Here is a 19,054-nt window from a genome sequence, read left to right as displayed (position 1 = left end):
TTATCAAAATGTCGCCCCCAAAACTCTAACTTGTCAGATTATCGAATGAAACCAGCGCAAACAGCATGAAACTATAGAGAAAACTGGAGGTAAACATGTTCCAGTTGTTAAAGTATCTGCCATTGACTTCTATACGACTATTCATTAGCTGGAGTATTTTTTGATTTTTTTTTTAATTAAAAGGTCAAGTTTTCCCCTTTGACCAGAAAAAAAATGATGTTTAATAAATAAATGAATCAAATCAAATATTTTTTTTTGTTTTTATTTGTTTTGTGACATTAATTTTGTGTTAAACTAATATTTGATCATAAATTCATTTTTTAAAGTATAATTTATTGTATAGTTTTCTACATATGACATAGCATAACAGAAACAATGCCTTTATTAAATCAATGCACAATTTTATGGCGCAATTAAACACAATTGCTGTTAATGAAACTGATTCAGAGGGGTAACACATGGCTCCATTTCTCCATAGGCCTCTAATTTTGTATTAACCTTTTATAGTAAATACGAAAAGATAAACTTTTATATTCTGCATCTTTTAAAAAGAGATACATGATTAAGAGAACAAAACCAAAATCCAGCTCTGCACATTCTGTATATTTATTTTACTACATAAATATTTTATTTGAATTAAATGATACTGGTGTCAATATTTATGCAAGCATTTGTTTACACTTTTAGGGGCCTATTTATGAAGTCTCTAATTTATCTGACCGAGTAAGTTTTAAAGAGGAAAAAAAATTTTAGAGGGAAAAAAAAACGTAATTTTTATTCTTAATTTTTTATTAAGATTTATTGTACTCCAAAGCTTCTTAAAATTCAAATAAAAAAACACTCCAGCTAAAACCTGTATGTAAAAGTCAATGGCAGATGGTCCCTTTAAGAAATGGAACATGTTTTTTGCCTTCATGATTGTCAAATGTCTCAAGCTGTTTGACGCTGTTTTTTGTTCAATAATCAGCTACATTTAAGTTTTTTTGTTCAATAATCCAAATAATTTGAGTTTTTCAGGGTGACAATTCGAAAGAGTCACACGATTCGAATAGTCACACAATTTGACTTTTGACATTGAGTTTTTGTCGAGAGTTTTCTCGCATGGGCCATTTTCGATCTGTTTGTAAATAAAACCAGATTGCGGATGGGCATTTGGTTGACTTTTTATTATTAAAATAATAGAAAAAAATATTTTAATAAATAACCCATTACATTTTAAATAAATCATTTTTTTTTTAAATCAAATAATGGAACAATTAAAATATTGGTGTGAAGTAGTGATGGGCGAATTTATTCGGCAGGTGCAAATTCGCGGCGAGTTCCTGCAATTCGTTAAACTGCAGTGAAAATTTTTGCATTTTGGCCAGCGAAATTTTCGCCGTTTCGTGAATTTCACGGGGAATTCTCAAATTTTTCGGCAAATCGAACCACCCCAGATTCGCCCATCACTAGTGTGAAGTAGCTTTTGGGCTGAATGAAATGTAAAGTCATAAATCAATATTAAAATATATTTCCTTTCTACGATTTTAATGTTCAAAGTCCCTTTGATTTTAACACTAAATTGCTAGAAGATAGACATTAGTAAATAACTGATTGCATGCTGGGGTCCTCTAGTGACCAAATAGAGGTATAGCCTCGAAATTTCACAAAAATCCCATAGGCATGCTGTTTGCAAAAGAAATTGTGTTTATTACTCCATATTTAAAATATCATACAGCCCCCCCCCATGTGGGGACTGTTTGATATTTTAAATATGGACTAATAAACACAATTTTTATTGCAAACAGCATGCCTGTGGGATTTTTGTGAAATTTCAAAGTCCCTTTGATGCCATCTCACCACCAAGCAATTGACTACATTTAGCTCAGCAGACAGCACTGTGCCAATGAACTGAATAAAGTTTTCCATTTAGAAAAGACAGAGAAGTGATGTCTGCTTTAGTGAAGGGTAGAAACTAGTGATTGCCTAATAAATTCACTTGGCACTAATTTGCGGCGAATTCAAGCGTTTCGCCGCCAGTGAATAAATTCGCAAATCTCCTGTGAAAATTCGCTGGTGAAAATTTGCCGGCATCAGTTTCCCATTTTCACAATTTTTTTTGAGTGAAATCCTTCAAATTTCAAAATTTTTGTATGAAATACTTAAAATTTAATGATTTTTTAGTGAAAATATTAGAATGTCACAATTTTTGAGTGAAAACGTCCAAATTTTAAGATTTTTTCGTGAAAACTTTTGAATTTCACGATTTTTTCGGGAACTTTCCTATTTCTCGATTTTTCACAAATTTTTCCGCCGTTTCATGAATTTTGGAGGAAATTCGCAAATTTTGCAGGAAATTCGCAAATTTTCGGTGAAGTGAAATGGGACAAATTCTCCGATTACTAGTAGAAACTCGCCTCTATAGCCTGAAATTGACAGTTGCTTAACTGATTAGTGTAATGTAAAAATTTAGCATCTAAAAGCTGTGTTCGATTTAAAAGAAAATTCACAAATTCTAAATTTTGTTACAAAGGCCTCCCACTTTCATTATTTTTAGGACAGTTTTACACATCAATATCATTTGGCATCCATTGTATAAGGTTCCATAATTATACTTTTATACAATTCATTTTGCACAAAGACAATTACATTTGTGTCACTCACAAAGAGGAAATGCATTCATTAGGCACACTTGAGTAAACAGGTTTTTTGTGAACATTTGCATTTTGGATGGAATCTCTAGCCTTCTGAAAAGTATCTGTAGTATGGTTAAGTGCCTTAAATGGGTCTAACAGAAGTTGAAGACAAAAAATGAGTAGAAATCTGTGTGATAGCAATTTTGATGAAGTTGAAGATTTTTAGTATTTCTACCTGAATGACCTCCATCAAACTGTTTTGAGTAAAGGAGAGGTTGAGTGAACTTATGACAGGTTCTGGCACTGGGTTCTTAAATATCAGAGCCCAAAGCAATGTTATCTTTGTACACTCATTTCTTCCAAGGGTTTCTTCCAAGGATGGCTGTTGTATTTGTCAACTAGGTTTTCAATGTAGAGTTTTTTTTACATTTTAAGAGTTGGGTGCAGATTTATCAAGGGTCGCATTTCAAGGTGATGTTTTTTTTCAGACTCCCATCAACTTCAAATTCAAATTAAAAAAGACCAATTGAAATTTATTTAAAGATTTTAATTTTTTATCTTTGCCTGAAAAGGCTATATTCGATCGTTCAAATCGAATTTGGATCGTATTCGAAATTTTGTATTTTCAGAAATGTTTTTTTTTTCAAATGCAAATCGAATCTGGACTATTCCCTAGTCAAACTACACTAAGGGGCAGGTTTATCAAAGGTCGAGGTGAATTTTCAAATGAAAAAAATGCAAATTTCGAGCTATTTTTTGTGTACTTCGACTAGGGAATATTCCAAATTTGATTCAAATTTGAAAAAAATCAAAAATTCGAATATAAACATTTATCATGTACTGTCTCTTTAAAAATTCGGCTTCGACGATGCACCATCTAAAATATGCTGTTTTAGCCTATGGGGGACCTCCTAGAACCTATTTGGAGTCAATTGTGAACTTAAAAATTAAAGTTTTTTTGGGAAAAACTTCAAATCAAGTTCGATCTAATGCGCCATTCCTTCGATTCATATGATTTTAATTCAGCCGAATACGGACCTATTCGACCAAAAAAAAACTTTGACTTTATTTCGGTTGGTCTTTTTGAATTCAAATTTCAAAGTTTTTACAATTTGAAATTTGAACCTAGATTAATATGCCCCTAAAATTACCTCGAAATTTGAATTTAAAAATTCAATTTTCAATTCGACCCTTGATAAATCTGCCCCTAAATGACATAAACAGATTTGGGGTTTCAAGGAGTAACTGATTTTCTACAAATGTCATTGAATGTTGTAAACTATAGTTTACTCTTATAAAAAGAGTCACAGGGAAATGATCCCTTAAATAAAATATACAGTATGTAAACCTAAGGTTACTTCTGTTCACTTATAAGACCAGCCTAAAAGTATTGTATGTCTCAAAACAGTAATTATATATGTGTGGGTGGGTGGGGGTGTTTACAGAATTGTCTGTTTTGTTAAAAATGTTTTTAGTTAATTTCAGCATCTTTTTATTAAAAAACAAATATAAAAAAATATTTAAAAAAAAATAGTATAATGAAACTACTAACGTTAACACAGTTTTGCTTATTCACAGTTTCTAAAAATAAGGGGCAGATTTATCAAGAGTCGAAGTGAATTCGAGGGAATTTTCGAAGTAAAAAAATTCGAAATTCAAAGTAATTTTTTGGATACTTCGACCATCGAATAGGATACTACGACTTTGACTTTGAATTCGATTCGAAATAAAATCATTTGAATATTCAACCATTCGATAATTGAAGTACTGTCTCTTTAAAAAAAACGTAAACTTCAATACTTCGCCAAATTAAACCTGCCGAAGTGCTATGTTAGCCTATGGGGACCTTCTAGAGTTTTTGGAAGTCAAAGTAAAATCGTTCGATCGTTCGCTGAAATATTTCAAATCGTTCGATTCGATCGAACAAATTTACTTCGACCGCAGGATACCCAAATTCGATGAAAAAAACTTCGACTTTGATATTCGAAGTATTTCAATTCGATGGTCGAATTTCGAAATATTTTTAACTTCGAAATTCGATCCTTGATAAATCTGCCCCTAAATATTAAAAAAACAGTAGAGAGTATGATGAAAATGGGAATCATGCAGTACATTATCAAATTATTGTAGATTTTATTGATCTTTTTAATAAAATATGATTAATGTGCAAAAACCCGTGTTACAAAATGGTCAGGTGGCCAATTTAAGTCTTTTTCGCAATTTCACAAATTAACAGCATTTTTAAATATTCTTAATCATGCTCTAAATTATATTTTCTTATATTTTCTTATTACTAATTCTAGTGTTTAAAGTTTCCTACTTCCTACATTTTGATATATCAAACTGTGCCTTGCTGGAAAGTAACTGCAGAAAAATCCAGAGTAGCCCTGTAATATTAGCTGAGAAACAAATTCTTTTTAATTTAAGCTTAAGTAAACCTTTAAAATAAGTGAATGTAAAATTGATGAGGGGGCTATTCTAAGAACTTTTGAATTGTACATTCATTATTTTTTTTTTTAATTCCAAGATATTAAGGGATACATGTACTGTTAATATGAATGAATTTTGTTACAACAGCGCCACCTTCCTGTCATTTTCTGACCAGTCTGACCACCAAGTAGTCAAGGAAGAAGTTGTCAGGAGAAAGAAAGAGGCTGCTCTGATGTTCTTCTGCTTAGGAAAAAAATTAGAAATCTTTCTCAAATCTTTCCTAATTAGAAGAACATCAGAGCAGCCTCTTTCTTTCTCCTGACAACTCCCGACACACTTTATGCACATCCTACACAATGGGAACGTGTTATGCTAAACGTTTAACAATTTAAAACAGCAGAGTCATGTTTTTACTGCAGCAAAACTTTCTGTCCCAAAATTGAACCAAATCATTTAAGATTATTAAAATAATTAAAATGAAAGGACCTATCCAGAATTATAGGCTTTGTATATCATGAACTAAAAGAAAAAAACTAATTTGTGATATCATTGTTTTAGATCTTTTAAAAAAATGACAGTTTTAGGCAAAATCTATTGGTCATTACAAATATTCGATACCTTTTTTAAATGTTGTTTTAATTTTTTGAATGAAATTAGAAACGGTTTTCTTCTTGCTGTTATTAAGTGTAGCTATATGGGGAATTCTATGGAATTAGCTAAATCCGATGTTATAAAATATGTAAGAATTTATTACAATGATAATATCTGTGGAGTTAAAAACTTGAAGACCAACACAACCAGTTGTTTATAGTGTTAGTTCCTTTAAACAATGACCCATGCCTCTCTTAAATAGGAATTTAATTAATCACCCTACATAAGGTTTCATGTACAGAACATGTTCAGAGCTTTTGTCTTTCCTACACCTTTTCTATGTCCATTGATGATACAATACAATAACCCTCTCTTTTATGTGTCCTGAAGTGCGTTTCTCATGAATAGTAATGTTCATTGTGTTTTAAGATTTCCATTCTGTGCTTTGTCCTTGTGCCTTGTGTTGAATAGATGACTGTCCAGCTCATACAAAGCTGAAAAATGCTAATCTTGTCATGTTCAGCAGCTGCTTTCAGAAATGCTTCTGTAAGACTAAGAGGGCTCGCGAGCACTCTTTCAAGATGTCAGAACTATCCATCATTACACTGTAAGTGTACACAATCCTGTGGCATTACTGTGTTTGTGAAGCATGACCCATTTGATACCTGTTCTAGATATATATATGACGCCCAGTCCTACTGCATGACAAATTAATGTTCTATGTACCTGTAACAATGTCATAATGATATCCCACCTATGAAATTCCACTTACGCACTGGCTGAATCGAATATATAGGCAGTTTCTCAGATTCGCAGGCACCTACATGCCTATATACCGATCAAGGGCTTGTTCTTCCTCTAGGGTGCTAAATATAGCAGATTCAATTCTTTTTCTAAAATTATATTAAGATATTTCAGTAGCTATATCCAACGATTCATTACAGATGTGTATATTTAGGCAATACATTTTAATTAAAATGTTAAAATCTATATATTTATATTCTGGATAACGGGTTTCAGGATAACGTTTCCTATACCTTACTTTACTTTCACAGACACTAAGTGGGTTATTTATTAAAGTCTGAATGCTAAAAAGTCAAAAAACGTCTAGTTTTTTTTACTATAAAATCCGAATTTTTAGAGATTTATTATACCCCGAGGATGCAAAAAGACAGAATCCAAAAATCCGCCATCTCAGACCTGCCGAGGTTGTATATAAGTCAATGGCATGTCCTGGAATTTGACAAAAAATCAAATCAAATTAAATCAAGCTTTTTTTAATAACAATCTACTTTGGTTGGTCTTTTTTTAAATCAGAAGAATTTGGATTTTGACAAATAAACCCCTAATACTATAGAAAGAATGCCTAACTCAGTAGTATGTGTTTTATACTCTCTGATAATTTAATCTATTGTGCCTTATATAGTACATACCCCTGACCTACAGCTCAAGGTGGAGGTATTCAACCTTGGAGAAAACTGCAGACACTCACAGATCTTGCAACAGTCAAAGAAAAGGAACTGCAGATTTTATTTCAGACAAGAAGTGAACAAACACACAGCCTTATGCGTTTCATGCATGCAGGCGTATGATTAAATAAATGCCTGCATGCACAAAACACGCAATAAAAGCTGCAGTTCCTTTTACTTTGCCTGTCATGTGATCTGTGATTGCCTGCTTATTTTCTCCAGGGTCTTATATTGTACAGACCTTATGACAAAGCAAATACTCAAAAATTCCCGAAATGATATTTTACTATCAGCATTGCCCTCTGTGTTTGATGGACACTTAGGACAGGCAACCAGCATCATATTTCCTCGAATACAGATTTACAGAGAAGTCCATAAAACTGCATCTACCATTTTTAAGCATTGCATCACCTAGAAGCACCACTCAAGCTCATTTTACCACTTCCACCTGTACTTTCGCCCATGACATTCCATGGTGGCCCCAACCATTGAACAATCCCTTACTATCTGGAAAATCCTAGCTGTGTGCCAGATACTTGCAGGCATTCTCTCTTTTAAGCCTAGCAGATGAATAAGTGAGTGGATGACAATCTAAACTAAATGTTGTATGATTATTAAAGAAAGATTTTCACCCACCAACATCAGTTGAAGTAGGAACAGTCAAATGACACCAAAGCCCAAGTGCACAGAATCTAACTGGCCTAAGTGTTTCTAAGTAAGAATAAGAACTGATATATTGTAAGAGGGGACCCATCAACATATATAAACATAACTAGTTATGGGCGAATCTGTGCAGTTTCGCTTCATGGGAAAATTAAAGAATTTAGAGCAAAACGGCAAAAAAATCACGAATCACATTGACGTTAAGGGCATCAATTTTGACACGAGCGACAATATTTATATGCACGACTATTTGGTCCAAATGCATTAAAGTCAATGGGCGTCTGAATAATCGTGACACGAGAGACAATTCTGACGCAAGGGATTTTACTGGCGCAAGGGACTTTACACCGGCGAATTTTCGTCCACAATTTTGCAAATTAGTTTGCTTACGGCGAAATGTGGAAATTAGACTCAAATTCATCACTAATATTATAAAAGAATTCTACTCTGCTTCCTTCCTACCTAAGAGACAGACCTTCCCCAGTTTTACTGCTTATAGTTATGACTATTTCCTTTAAAAAATCCTCCACAAAAAGGGGAAGCTCTACCTGGCCCCTGGGAGTTTGTGACAGCTATATCTTTTTTCTAGATATAGAAAAAAGTAAATGCATGCTACTGTTGGCTATTATACATCTTTTTATTATTTCTATGTTGACATTATGTTTATATTATTTATTCTCTGGACTTTTTATTTTTGGACAAGTTGACTTTCAGATTCATTGATCAAATGGCGATAGAGCGCCCTGATAGCACTGTGAAATAGTCACAAGCTTACAGTTCTGTAACTCTGAACTTTGGTCTAAACTTTGGTCACAGCCAACTTCTACCGGCCCTGGACTAGGTAAATAATGGCCAATGTTTTGCTTAATGCTTGCATGTCTTTGAAGCTATATATATGGTGCAACTCATCGTTGACGTTATTTTATGGGACTGAAAAATATTTAATTGTCAAATATTTAAACTATAATTTGTACGTTTATGATTCTAACCAATTATTTGGTATTTGCATTTTATTACTGGTTGAAATGTTATCTTTTACCCTTTCCGTGCCAATGATGAAGGTATTTCTTTGCCAGCAAGGGAAGCAACAGCCTGCTGATAAGCACCTACGCTTCTCAAATTAAGGTTACGCTATTGGAAAAGCACGTTGCCCGGGTATAGGTTTTTCCCAAAGTGTAATAAGCCAATGGCAGGTATAGGGTTAGAAAGCAGGAGACAAGTAATGAATACAATAGTAAAAATAATAATGCCTGTTATTCTTTAAACAGTTTCTTAAAAGGGCACAGCATACATACATATTTATATACAGTAAAAACAAGAACATTTGTGATACGTTTCACCATTAATTCACCATCATTTTGGGAGAGTGGATATTTTTTTTTTTCTGTGAACTCTATTTTAAAACCTGAACAAGATGAAGTGAATAAAAGAATATTAATAAAGGGGGGTAGAAAATGACAGGAGAATATTCAAAACTACGGATAAGTAGATATTAAAGCCTCTAAGTTTTATCAAGCAATATTACTGTGATCTTGGATCTTTTAGGCCATCTTTTGTGTGTCAGTGGCACTGCACATGCTCAGTGAGCTGCTGATGAGAAGATAAGCTAAGGATCATTAGAAATCAAAATAGTAGCAGAAAGTGAGGTTATACCTCTTATAGAAGCTGAAGTAGCCTTGGATCATGACTTTGTTTATTATATACAGTATATTGTGAGTGGAAGTGAAATTGCTCTGCCCATTGAACGTGACAGATTTAAGTTTCCTGACCCATTTACAAGTGTTTATTTTTCATATAACAGCGGAACGGCCTCATTTGCAATGATAACGTTCATTTGGAAGTGTCTGGCTGGTGTAATATCTTGCGGATATTGGCCTCATAACATGCAAATAACAATTGAATTGAATAATGTTGAAAATGTTTATGCTTTTACTTGGTTCATAAAACACTTATTTAGCATGACAACATTCTAATAATATGATTTTCATTGAGATGAAATACCTGTAAACTGTATATTGGTGCTTTAATTAAAAAAAAAAAATTGGGTATTGTGTTTAAATTGAAAAAGAACTTTCATTATACAGCTTTTTCTGTCTTGGTGGTTCCCTTTAATTCACTGAGTTTTTCCCCATTACTGCACTGTGGCAGGTAAATTTAAAGGGTAACGGTCGTGAAAATGAAAATTGAATATAAACTTACTGAAATATGAGACTTTCTAAATATAATCAATTAAAATATCTAAACCGATTTTAGGTGGGTTCCCTTTTCTAGCAAATGTATTAAAGTTCACTTAAAGAACTGATTCTAGTACAATCAAAATCGAACTGACTTTGACACAAATCCAGCATGTAGAGAGACAGGATTTTTGGTGATTATAAAAGAGTAAGCTCCAATACATCTTCTAAGCAAAAGGAGCCCACGTCAGTGATTGGATCTTACTGTCAAAATTAGGTTCCTGCATGAAGAGAGAATAAAGAGAGACAGATGCTGAGAAATGAAGAGTTAAGAGCAACATGATTATTTCAGAACTGATTCAGAATTTTTTTATTGATTATATTTAGAAAATGTCTTATTTCAGTGTGATGACTTTAATATAAAATTTTAGTGATGGGCGAATTTCTGCCATTTTGCTTCACCAAAAAACGGTGAAAAATTAGCGAAAACTTGAAAATTGTCGCCCACGTCAATTTTGACCCCAGCGTTAAAGTCAATGGGCGTCCGAAAGGTATTGACGCATGGCAGTTTTGACGGAGGCAAATTTTGCGGAAGTTTCTCAAATTTATTTGCCTCTGGTTAAACACGGAAATTCACATCGAATTTGCGGCAATTTTCATTAAAATTTTCATTATCATAATAGTTTCCCTTTAATTTTACAAAAAACTAATCTGCCAGTACAGTTTGATGAAATTTTGGATCCATGGACCAAAGCTAATCATTCACTAGAGAAACTATAATTTGCTTTTCACATATATTCCCTATTAATGATGTGTGGTCTGGGCCAAAACCTACCTCTACCCACTTCACTCAGGAAGGGTCAAGAACTGGTAAATGAAGAAGAACTGTGTGGTCAGAAGTGGATGGGTTTGGTGTGGGTAGACCCCCCGCACATCATAATTCCCAATATGAGAAAAGAACTGGGGTGTGTCCTGTTGGAGAAGGAAATATAATGTGATGTGCTTTTACAGGAAATTTATGAATTTTTCGGCAAAGTGAAACGGGAGAAATTTGTCCAACACTAATTTCTAGCCAAAACATATTTTAATCTTTTGCACACCACAACCAAATAAATTCAATTTTCGCTGCAATTTCATGGATTTATTCGCTGCTGGCGAAACATGATAATTTGCCGGCGAATAAATTCACCCATCACTACTAGAAATGCTATATTTTGTACCTTGAACTTTCCAGCCGAGAGGTTAAGTAGCCTTATAACAAAAAAAAAATTATCCAGGCCTTCATAGTTGTCCCCAATAACTCCCCATTTTGGATCTTGTTAGGCCCTTTTTGTATGTCAATGGCACTGCACATGCTCAGTGAGCACTGGGCTGCTGTTAGAAAGCCAAGCAGAAATTGAGGTTCATCTCTTGTAGAAGCTGATGCTAAAGGGCTGAGTATTTATCAGTTGTAATGCACTGGTTTTTTTCATGCTGTCATGAATTTCAATCTGAAAGCATTAGTGTCATCAACCTTGTAACTATATATTTGTATTTTCTGAGTCATTCTCTAAGCTTAGGTAAGTGACAGTAGTACAGAGCATGTGCTGGGAATCAGCAGAAGAGAAGATGGGGAGCTACTGGGGCATCTTCAGATACACAGACTTCTACTGCTATAGGATCATTGGGCCTTGGGCTATTATATAAACACAAACCTCAGTTATAGCATTAATTGCCTTACTTAAGCTTTAGTTTTCCCTTAAGCACTTCTTAAGATTTTTTAAAGGAAATATAAATTGGCCTAATTGTGATATCCTTTTCTATGACAGGAGGTTGGCTCGCTCTACCTTGCTGCTTATCCCACTCTTTGGAATTCATTATACCGTATTCGCTTTTTCACCTGAAAATGTCAGCAAACGAGAAAGACTTGTGTTTGAGCTGGGTCTCGGGTCATTTCAGGTAAATACATAACAAACTAAAGTTTGCATTCAAATCAAAACACGTTCCTATTGTTTATTGTCGATATTTGGATTCCAGGGTGTACTGAAATATATATTTTATTTCTTTATCTAGGGTTTTGTTGTGGCAATTCTGTACTGCTTCTTGAATGGAGAGGTAAGATATGTTAGAATAATAAAATAGAATGCAAAGGTTTTTTCTGACCTATAACCTGATTAGATTTTTCAGATCTATAATTCCCTAATTAAGTCCATGGGTACAGAGGATGTTATTGGTAAGGGTGTTTTCTGGCATAAGATTAAGGGGGTTTGAGCTGGGTCTCGGGTAATTTCAGGTAAATACATAAACTAAAGTTTGCATTCAAATATACCCGAAATTCCCAGAAATCCGAAAAATTCATGATTTTTTTATAAAACGGACTTTTAAAAAAATCACAAATTTTTCGTAATTTATTAAACCCCGAGGGCTAAAAAGCCCGAATATAAAACCACGGCATCTCAAACCTGTCAAGGTTGCATAAAAGTCCCATTGATTTTTGGTTGTGTCGGGGGTTTCGGGCAATTTCACGATGTTTTCGGAGCTTTCGGGTGAAAACTCCGAAAAATTCTGAGATTTCGGGGAAAATTCACAAAAAAAACGTGAAAATCTGAGCTTTTCCCGCAAAGCAAATTTTCGGGAAAATGTAATAATAAATAAGCGTTAAAAACCCGAGCGGTTTAGATCAGAGTTTGTAGCAGACGATATTGAGATAAATTCAGACCTTGATTAATAACTCCCATAGTGTTCTACAATGCTTAAATATAGGTAGTTTATAAAATAATTCAAATATTCTAGCCAGGTAGCTTACCAAAGGGAAAACCATGGAGAAATCCAATTTAAAATACATAAATTCAAATTAAAAAAATACTTACAAAACAAAGCCCTCCTGGAAAAATCTGTTTATGCACTGAATGGCCTTGTCTAAAAATAATTCCAGAATTCTGGACAAGTGAGCCCCACAAAGGAAAAAACACTGTAAAATTCAATTTAAAATAAATCCATTCAAATTAAAAAAATGTATATAAAAACAACATCCACTGAGAAAATTTATTGATTGCTTGGCTAAAAATTCCAGCATTCTGGCCCAACACCTAAGGAAAAAGCATGCTAAAATCTATATTCCACATCTTCAGTGTGACATATTTTGAAGAGAATGGGATTGGTTATTGAAGAGTAGTGATGGGCGAATTTGCGCAATTTGCCGCCGGTGAATAAATTCACGAAACGGTCGCGAAAATTCGCCGGGTGTAAAAAAAAAGAACGGAAGCCAGCGTCAAAAAAGGGATCCGGCATCGAGAACGGACGCCGGCACTGTTTCGCAAATTTTTCAGCGTTTTGCGAAATTTGCACGTTTTTCGGCGAAGTGAAATGGCACAAATTCGCCCATCACTATTGAAGAGTGACAAAAATGTGTATTTTTACTCACAAAAGTCCATTTTATCAATTTAGAATTTTTTCAGTTTGCTTGAAATCATTTTTTTTCGCATAAAAACTTCAAAAAAATTGCATTAAATGTTGTTAAAAACAATGACTTTTGAGAAAATTCCCTTTTAATCTCTGGGGGATTTAAAAAGAATAAGTTAAATATTTGTATATTTGTATGTCCTGTTATTTGTGTGTCTACCAGCATTTTCCATTACAGCAAAGTATATAAAAATAACCTTTTAAAGTTTCTCCCTAAAGGTGCAATCAGAAATAAAGAGGAAATGGAGGAGTTGGAAAGTCAACCGGTATTTTGCTGTGGATTTCAAACATCGTCATCCGTCGCTGGCGAGCAGCGGAGTGAACGGGGGGACGCAACTGTCCATTCTGAGCAAGAGCAGTTCGCAGATTCGGATGTCCAGCATAAACGCAGAGAACCTGGGGACATGAGTCCTCAAACTGTCTAACCATATCCAAATATCAAGTTCAGTTTTTTTCCCTTTTCTTTAATTTTGACATTTTACTTTTCATTCCAAACGACACAACAAGCAGTAGGGAAAAATGGACAACCCAACGCTGAGACACTGAGGTGTAGAAAAGTAAAAATGTTTGTGAAGGAGAACAGGGCATTCATTTTCTAAGTATTCCACAAAGAAATCATTTTGCGTCGGTCATCTCCGTACCTCCATTGCTGGTATTGTCATGGTTGGTAGTCAGCCTTGATTTCTCAGACTGGTAGTCGCAGTGTGATACAAAATGTCTTACCAGTCTAAAGTTACTGTAAATATACCGACTCCTCTTCAAGTCCATAGGCACAGTCACTAGAGAGAAGCTTATGTGCGATAACAAAGAGGGGGCATCACTTAACGTGTATTATAGCTTAATAGAAGAATAATGTGCAGAAAAAAATAATGTACTGTTTGTTTGCATAGTCTTTCTATATGTGGCAATGTGTAGTAGATATTTTATTATTAGGGAAAGACTTTTTTATTTCTACTTTTTAAATAAATTGAAAAATGTGAAGTAAGCGACTTAACATAGAACATGCATAGATTGCACTGATTACTTTAGATACAGGTATCGGATCTATTATGCAGACGGCTTGGGACCTGGGGTTTTCAAGATAATGGGAAGCACCACACCCCGCCTTAAAACGAAATTGTTTTACAGAAGAAAAAGTGAATCGTTAAAAATCGAAGAATTATTGGTTTGGGAAATGGTATTTGTGGATGGCAGTTTTCCAGATAATCAATTTCCATACCTGTAGTCTATTTATAATTTTGATGTTCTGGCACTATTGTAAGATAGACTCAGACCAGACTCAGCCTGTAGCCCCAAGCTGTCTTAAGAAGATGGCAGTTATTTCCTACAACAGCTCTAGGAATGCAATGTGGACAAGCCAATTGTAATTATCTCCTCCAACAGCTTGAGGGACACAAGGTGGGCAATTAAAATGTAGTTATCTCCTCCACCAGCTTGGGGAATAGAAGGTGGACAATCCAACTGTAGTTATCTCCTCCACCAGCTTGAAGGATACAAGGTGGACAATTCAAATGTAGTTAACTCCTCCACCAACTTGGGGGATACAAGGTGGACAATTAAAATGTAGTTATATCCTCCACCAGCTTGGGGAATAGAATGTGGACAATCCAACTGTAGTTATCTCCTCCACCAGTTTGAGGGATACAAGGTGTACAATTCAAATGTAGTTAACTCCTCCACCAACTTGGGGGATACAAGGTGTACAATCCAATTATTATCTCCTCCATCAGCTTGAGGAATACAAGGTAAAAAATTCAAATGTAGTTATCTCCTCCAGCAACTTGGGGGATACAAGATGGACAATCCAATTGTAGTTATGTTCTCCACCAACTCAGACTCAGACCAACCTGTAGCCCCAAGCTGTCTTCAGATGATGGCAGTTATTTCCTACAACAGCTCTAGGGATACAAGGTGGACAATCCAATTGTAATTATCTCCTCCACCAGTTTGAGGGATACAAGGTGGACAATTCAAATGTAGTTATATCCGCCACCAACTTGAGGGATACAAGGTGGACAATCCAATTGTACGTATCTCCTCCACCAGCTTGAGAGACACAAGGTGGACAATTCAAATGTAGCTATATCCTCCACCAGCTTGAGGGATACAAGGTGGACAATCCAAATGTTCCACCATATCATCATGAAGATCTCATGGACAATATTAAGGCATCAGCCTTCACAATGTAATATTGGGATACCGGAGCATGTCACAAACAGCTAACAGGAAAAAAAAACCTATATTACCACTTAATATTTTTTCACAGATATAACAAATAAGACAGAGAAGTCTATTTTCTGAAAGTTCTTTAACTTTGCCTTGTTATTCAGAGTCACAGCCGGTACATATTTTCTTATTTCAAACTGCTATGATGTCAATGTAATCTTTAGAACACTTTATACAATGCAGAAAGGAAATTTTAACAATAGCCTAGTTTTAACTTCAGATACAGAATCACAGAAGAAAGAAAACTGGATACGTCTATATATAAATATATTTGAGTTTATTTTTAGTGAGAATTTAATCTAGAATATTGACATTTTACAAAGTATCTGCAAATCAGTGAGTGGTGCGATAAATAGTTTATGCTCTTTGTTCCTTGAATGTAAAACATTAAAAAAATACTCATTGCCGCATTTTTGTACATGTGAAGGGACCAAGGCAACACAAGTAGAAATGCAGAAAATGTATATAAAAGAGGAATGTAAAGAGTACAGTTGTCATTTGTGCCATAACATATGTTACTGAGCCATTTTGATTGTAGTCCAGTAATATTTTATGTGTTATAAATACTTTTTTTCTGGCTGTTTTTATTGTACTATATATAATATGTGTAATGCTAATCTTGTGGCTATGTTTTTGTACGTTATCTGATAACTGACATTTTTTTTCTCAATTTACTGAGTTTAGTAAAAATAATAACAGCATTCAGTTGGTTTTGCAGTTGATTCTTAAGCAATTCCTATGGTGTGTTAACATTAAATATGGAAGTTTAAAAAGATCAGATTGCCATTTTCTTGTCATTCTATAGTGGTAACCATCACTCAGTTTTAAAAATACACTAGTCTTTAACCCTTTACCTGCCAGCCATTTTGTCCTAGATGCGAACATCTACTGCCAAGCAGTTTTTAGATATTTTGCACTCTTTCACTTTAAGGGCCTTTCCTGGGGCGGTCTTTTAGTTTACCCAGCAAAACAATATATTGTTTTTTTCAGGACAACCTGAACTTTCAAAATATGCAGGAATTTTGGTGTAATTCTACTTCTGTAAAAAAATATTGGCTTCTAAGTGTCCAATAAAATGAAAAAAATCATGTTTCACAAAGAACAATCACATATATCAGAAACATCATTTACTTTATGTATGAGAACACAGCCTATTTGGAAAGGTCTATGTCTCCTGAACGCGGCAATACCAAATATATATAGTTTTATGGAGATTTCTCACTTGTATAGATCAAAATCTAAAAGCAGTACACAACCAAATTTCCAAAGCTCCGCTCCCCAAACGGCATACTTCTGCTTTCAAGGCCAAACATTCCACTAACAGTAGGTTTACCCTAGAAAACTACCCATTATTAGAAAGAACAGATTCTGGTGAATCAAAAATGGGTAAATATATCGTTGTACTCCAAACTACCAAGTTGCAATTGTTTCCTAAAGTTATAATGTTTTATAGAAATTGGTGAATTTTTTGAAAAATTACCTCAAAGCTTCCAATCTACAGAATCATATCTCCCACAAATCATTAGGTATCAATGTAAAACACCCCAAATATGAAAGCCTGGGGTCCGCTGAACAATTTGATGCCCAATATATATAGGTGTACCCAAACATGTGGCATATAGGGGCCCTAAAATATAGACACCTCATTTGAGCTATCAGTTCTGTAATTCCAGATACTGCAAAATCAACACATTTGCATCGTTTTGGGGGGGTAAAAGTAGAAAAAAGTAAGTTCACCCCAGAAAACCGTATATTTTCGGAAAGTACACATTCCCACGAATCTAAATTGGGTATGCATGTCTTTGTACTACAAAGTACCAAGCTGCAAATCATTCCTAAATGTGGTGATTTCGGTGACATTTCCAAAAATCACCTCAAAATTTCTACCCTGCAGCATCGTATTACCCACATACTTTTAGGTATCAAGAGAAATCACCCCAAATATGAAAGCCTAGGCTCCTCCGAACACTTTGATGCCCAATATGTATAGGTGTACTCAAGCACGTGGCATACAGGGGCCCCAAAAGGAAGACCCCCATATGGTCTGTCATTTCAGGTACAGCAAAATCAACACATTTACATCGTTTTGGGGGGGGTCAAAAGTAGAAAAAAGTAAGTTCACCCCAGAAATCCATATATTTTTGGAAAGTAAACATTCCCACGAATCTAAATTGGGTATGCATGTCTTTGTACTCCACAATAACAAGCAGCAAACCATTCCTAAATATGGTGATTTTGGCGACATTTCCAAAAATCACCTCAAAATTTCTACCCTGCAGCATCGTATTGCCCACATACTTTTAGGTATCAAGAGAAATCACCCCAAATATGAAAGCCTAGGGTCCTCTGAACAGTTTGATGCCCAATATGTATAGGTGTACCCACGCACGTTGCATATAGGGGCCCCAAAAGGAAGACCCCCATATGGTCTGTCATTTCAGACACTGCAAAATCAAGACATTTACATCGTTTTGGGGGGGTAAAAGTAGAAACGGGTAAGTTCACCCCAGAAAACCATATATTTTCGGAAAGTACACATTCCCACGAATCTAAATTGGGTATGAATGTCTTTGTACTCCAAAGTACCAAGCCGCAAACCATTCCTAAATTTGGTGATTTTGGCGACATTTCCAAAAATCACCTCAAAATTTCTACCCTGCAGCATCGTATTACCCACATACTTTTAGGTATCAAGATAAATCGCCCCAAATATGAAAGCCTAGGTTCCTCTGAACAGTTTGATGCCCAATATGTATAGGTGTACCCAAGCACGTGGCATATAGGGGCCCCGAAAGGAAGACACCCATATGGTCTGTCATTTCAGATACTGCAAAATCAAGACATTTACATCGTTTTGGGGGGGTCAAAAGTAGAAAAAAATAAGTTCACCCCAGAAAACCATATATTTTCCGAAAGTACACATTCCAACGAATCTAAATTGGGTATGCATGTCTTTGTACTCCAAAGTACCAAGCCGCAAACCATTCCTAAATTTGGTGATTTTGGCGACATTTCCAAAAACCACCTCAAAATATCTACCCTGCAGCATCGTATTGCCCGCATACTTTTAGGTATCAAGAGAAATCACCCCAAATATGAAAGCCTAGGGTCCCCTGAACAGTTTGATGCCCAATATGTATAGGTGTACCCACGCACGTGGCATATAGGGGCCCCAAAAGGAAGACCCCCATATGGTCTGTCATTTCAGATACTGCAAAATCAAGACATTTACATCGTTTTGGGGGGGGCAAAAGTAGAAAAGGGTAAGTTCACCCCAGAAAACCATATATTTTCCGAAAGTACACATTCCCACGAATCTAAATTGGGTATGCATGTCTTTGTACTCCAAAGTACCAAGCCGCAAACCATTCCTAAATTTGGTGATTTTGGCGACATTTCCAAAAACCACCTCAAAATATCTACCCTGCAGCATCGTATTGCCCGC

General features: G+C 35.0%; 1 protein-coding gene across 4 annotated transcripts in view; it reads left to right on the top strand.

Annotated features, from left to right (window-relative positions):
- adcyap1r1.S (adenylate cyclase activating polypeptide 1 (pituitary) receptor type I S homeolog) overlaps positions 1-16,384 on the top strand; it is a 121,598-nt gene extending 105,214 nt beyond the window's left edge. The window contains exons 14-17 of one of the 4 annotated variants that reach the window (XM_041567061.1): positions 6,160-6,243; positions 11,751-11,880; positions 11,995-12,036; positions 13,590-16,384. In XM_041567061.1, coding sequence (XP_041422995.1) covers positions 6,160-6,243; positions 11,751-11,880; positions 11,995-12,036; positions 13,590-13,808 — 475 coding nt within the window. In that variant the 3' untranslated portion in view covers positions 13,809-16,384. 4 annotated transcript variants of the gene reach the window in all.
- The last annotated feature ends 2,670 nt before the right edge of the window (positions 16,385-19,054 follow it).

This window comes from Xenopus laevis, chromosome 6S, assembly GCF_017654675.1.
Source record: "Xenopus laevis strain J_2021 chromosome 6S, Xenopus_laevis_v10.1, whole genome shotgun sequence".
In the NCBI taxonomy this organism is placed as follows: Eukaryota; Metazoa; Chordata; class Amphibia; order Anura; family Pipidae; genus Xenopus; species Xenopus laevis.
This window is presented reverse-complemented; position numbering and strand designations above follow the sequence as displayed.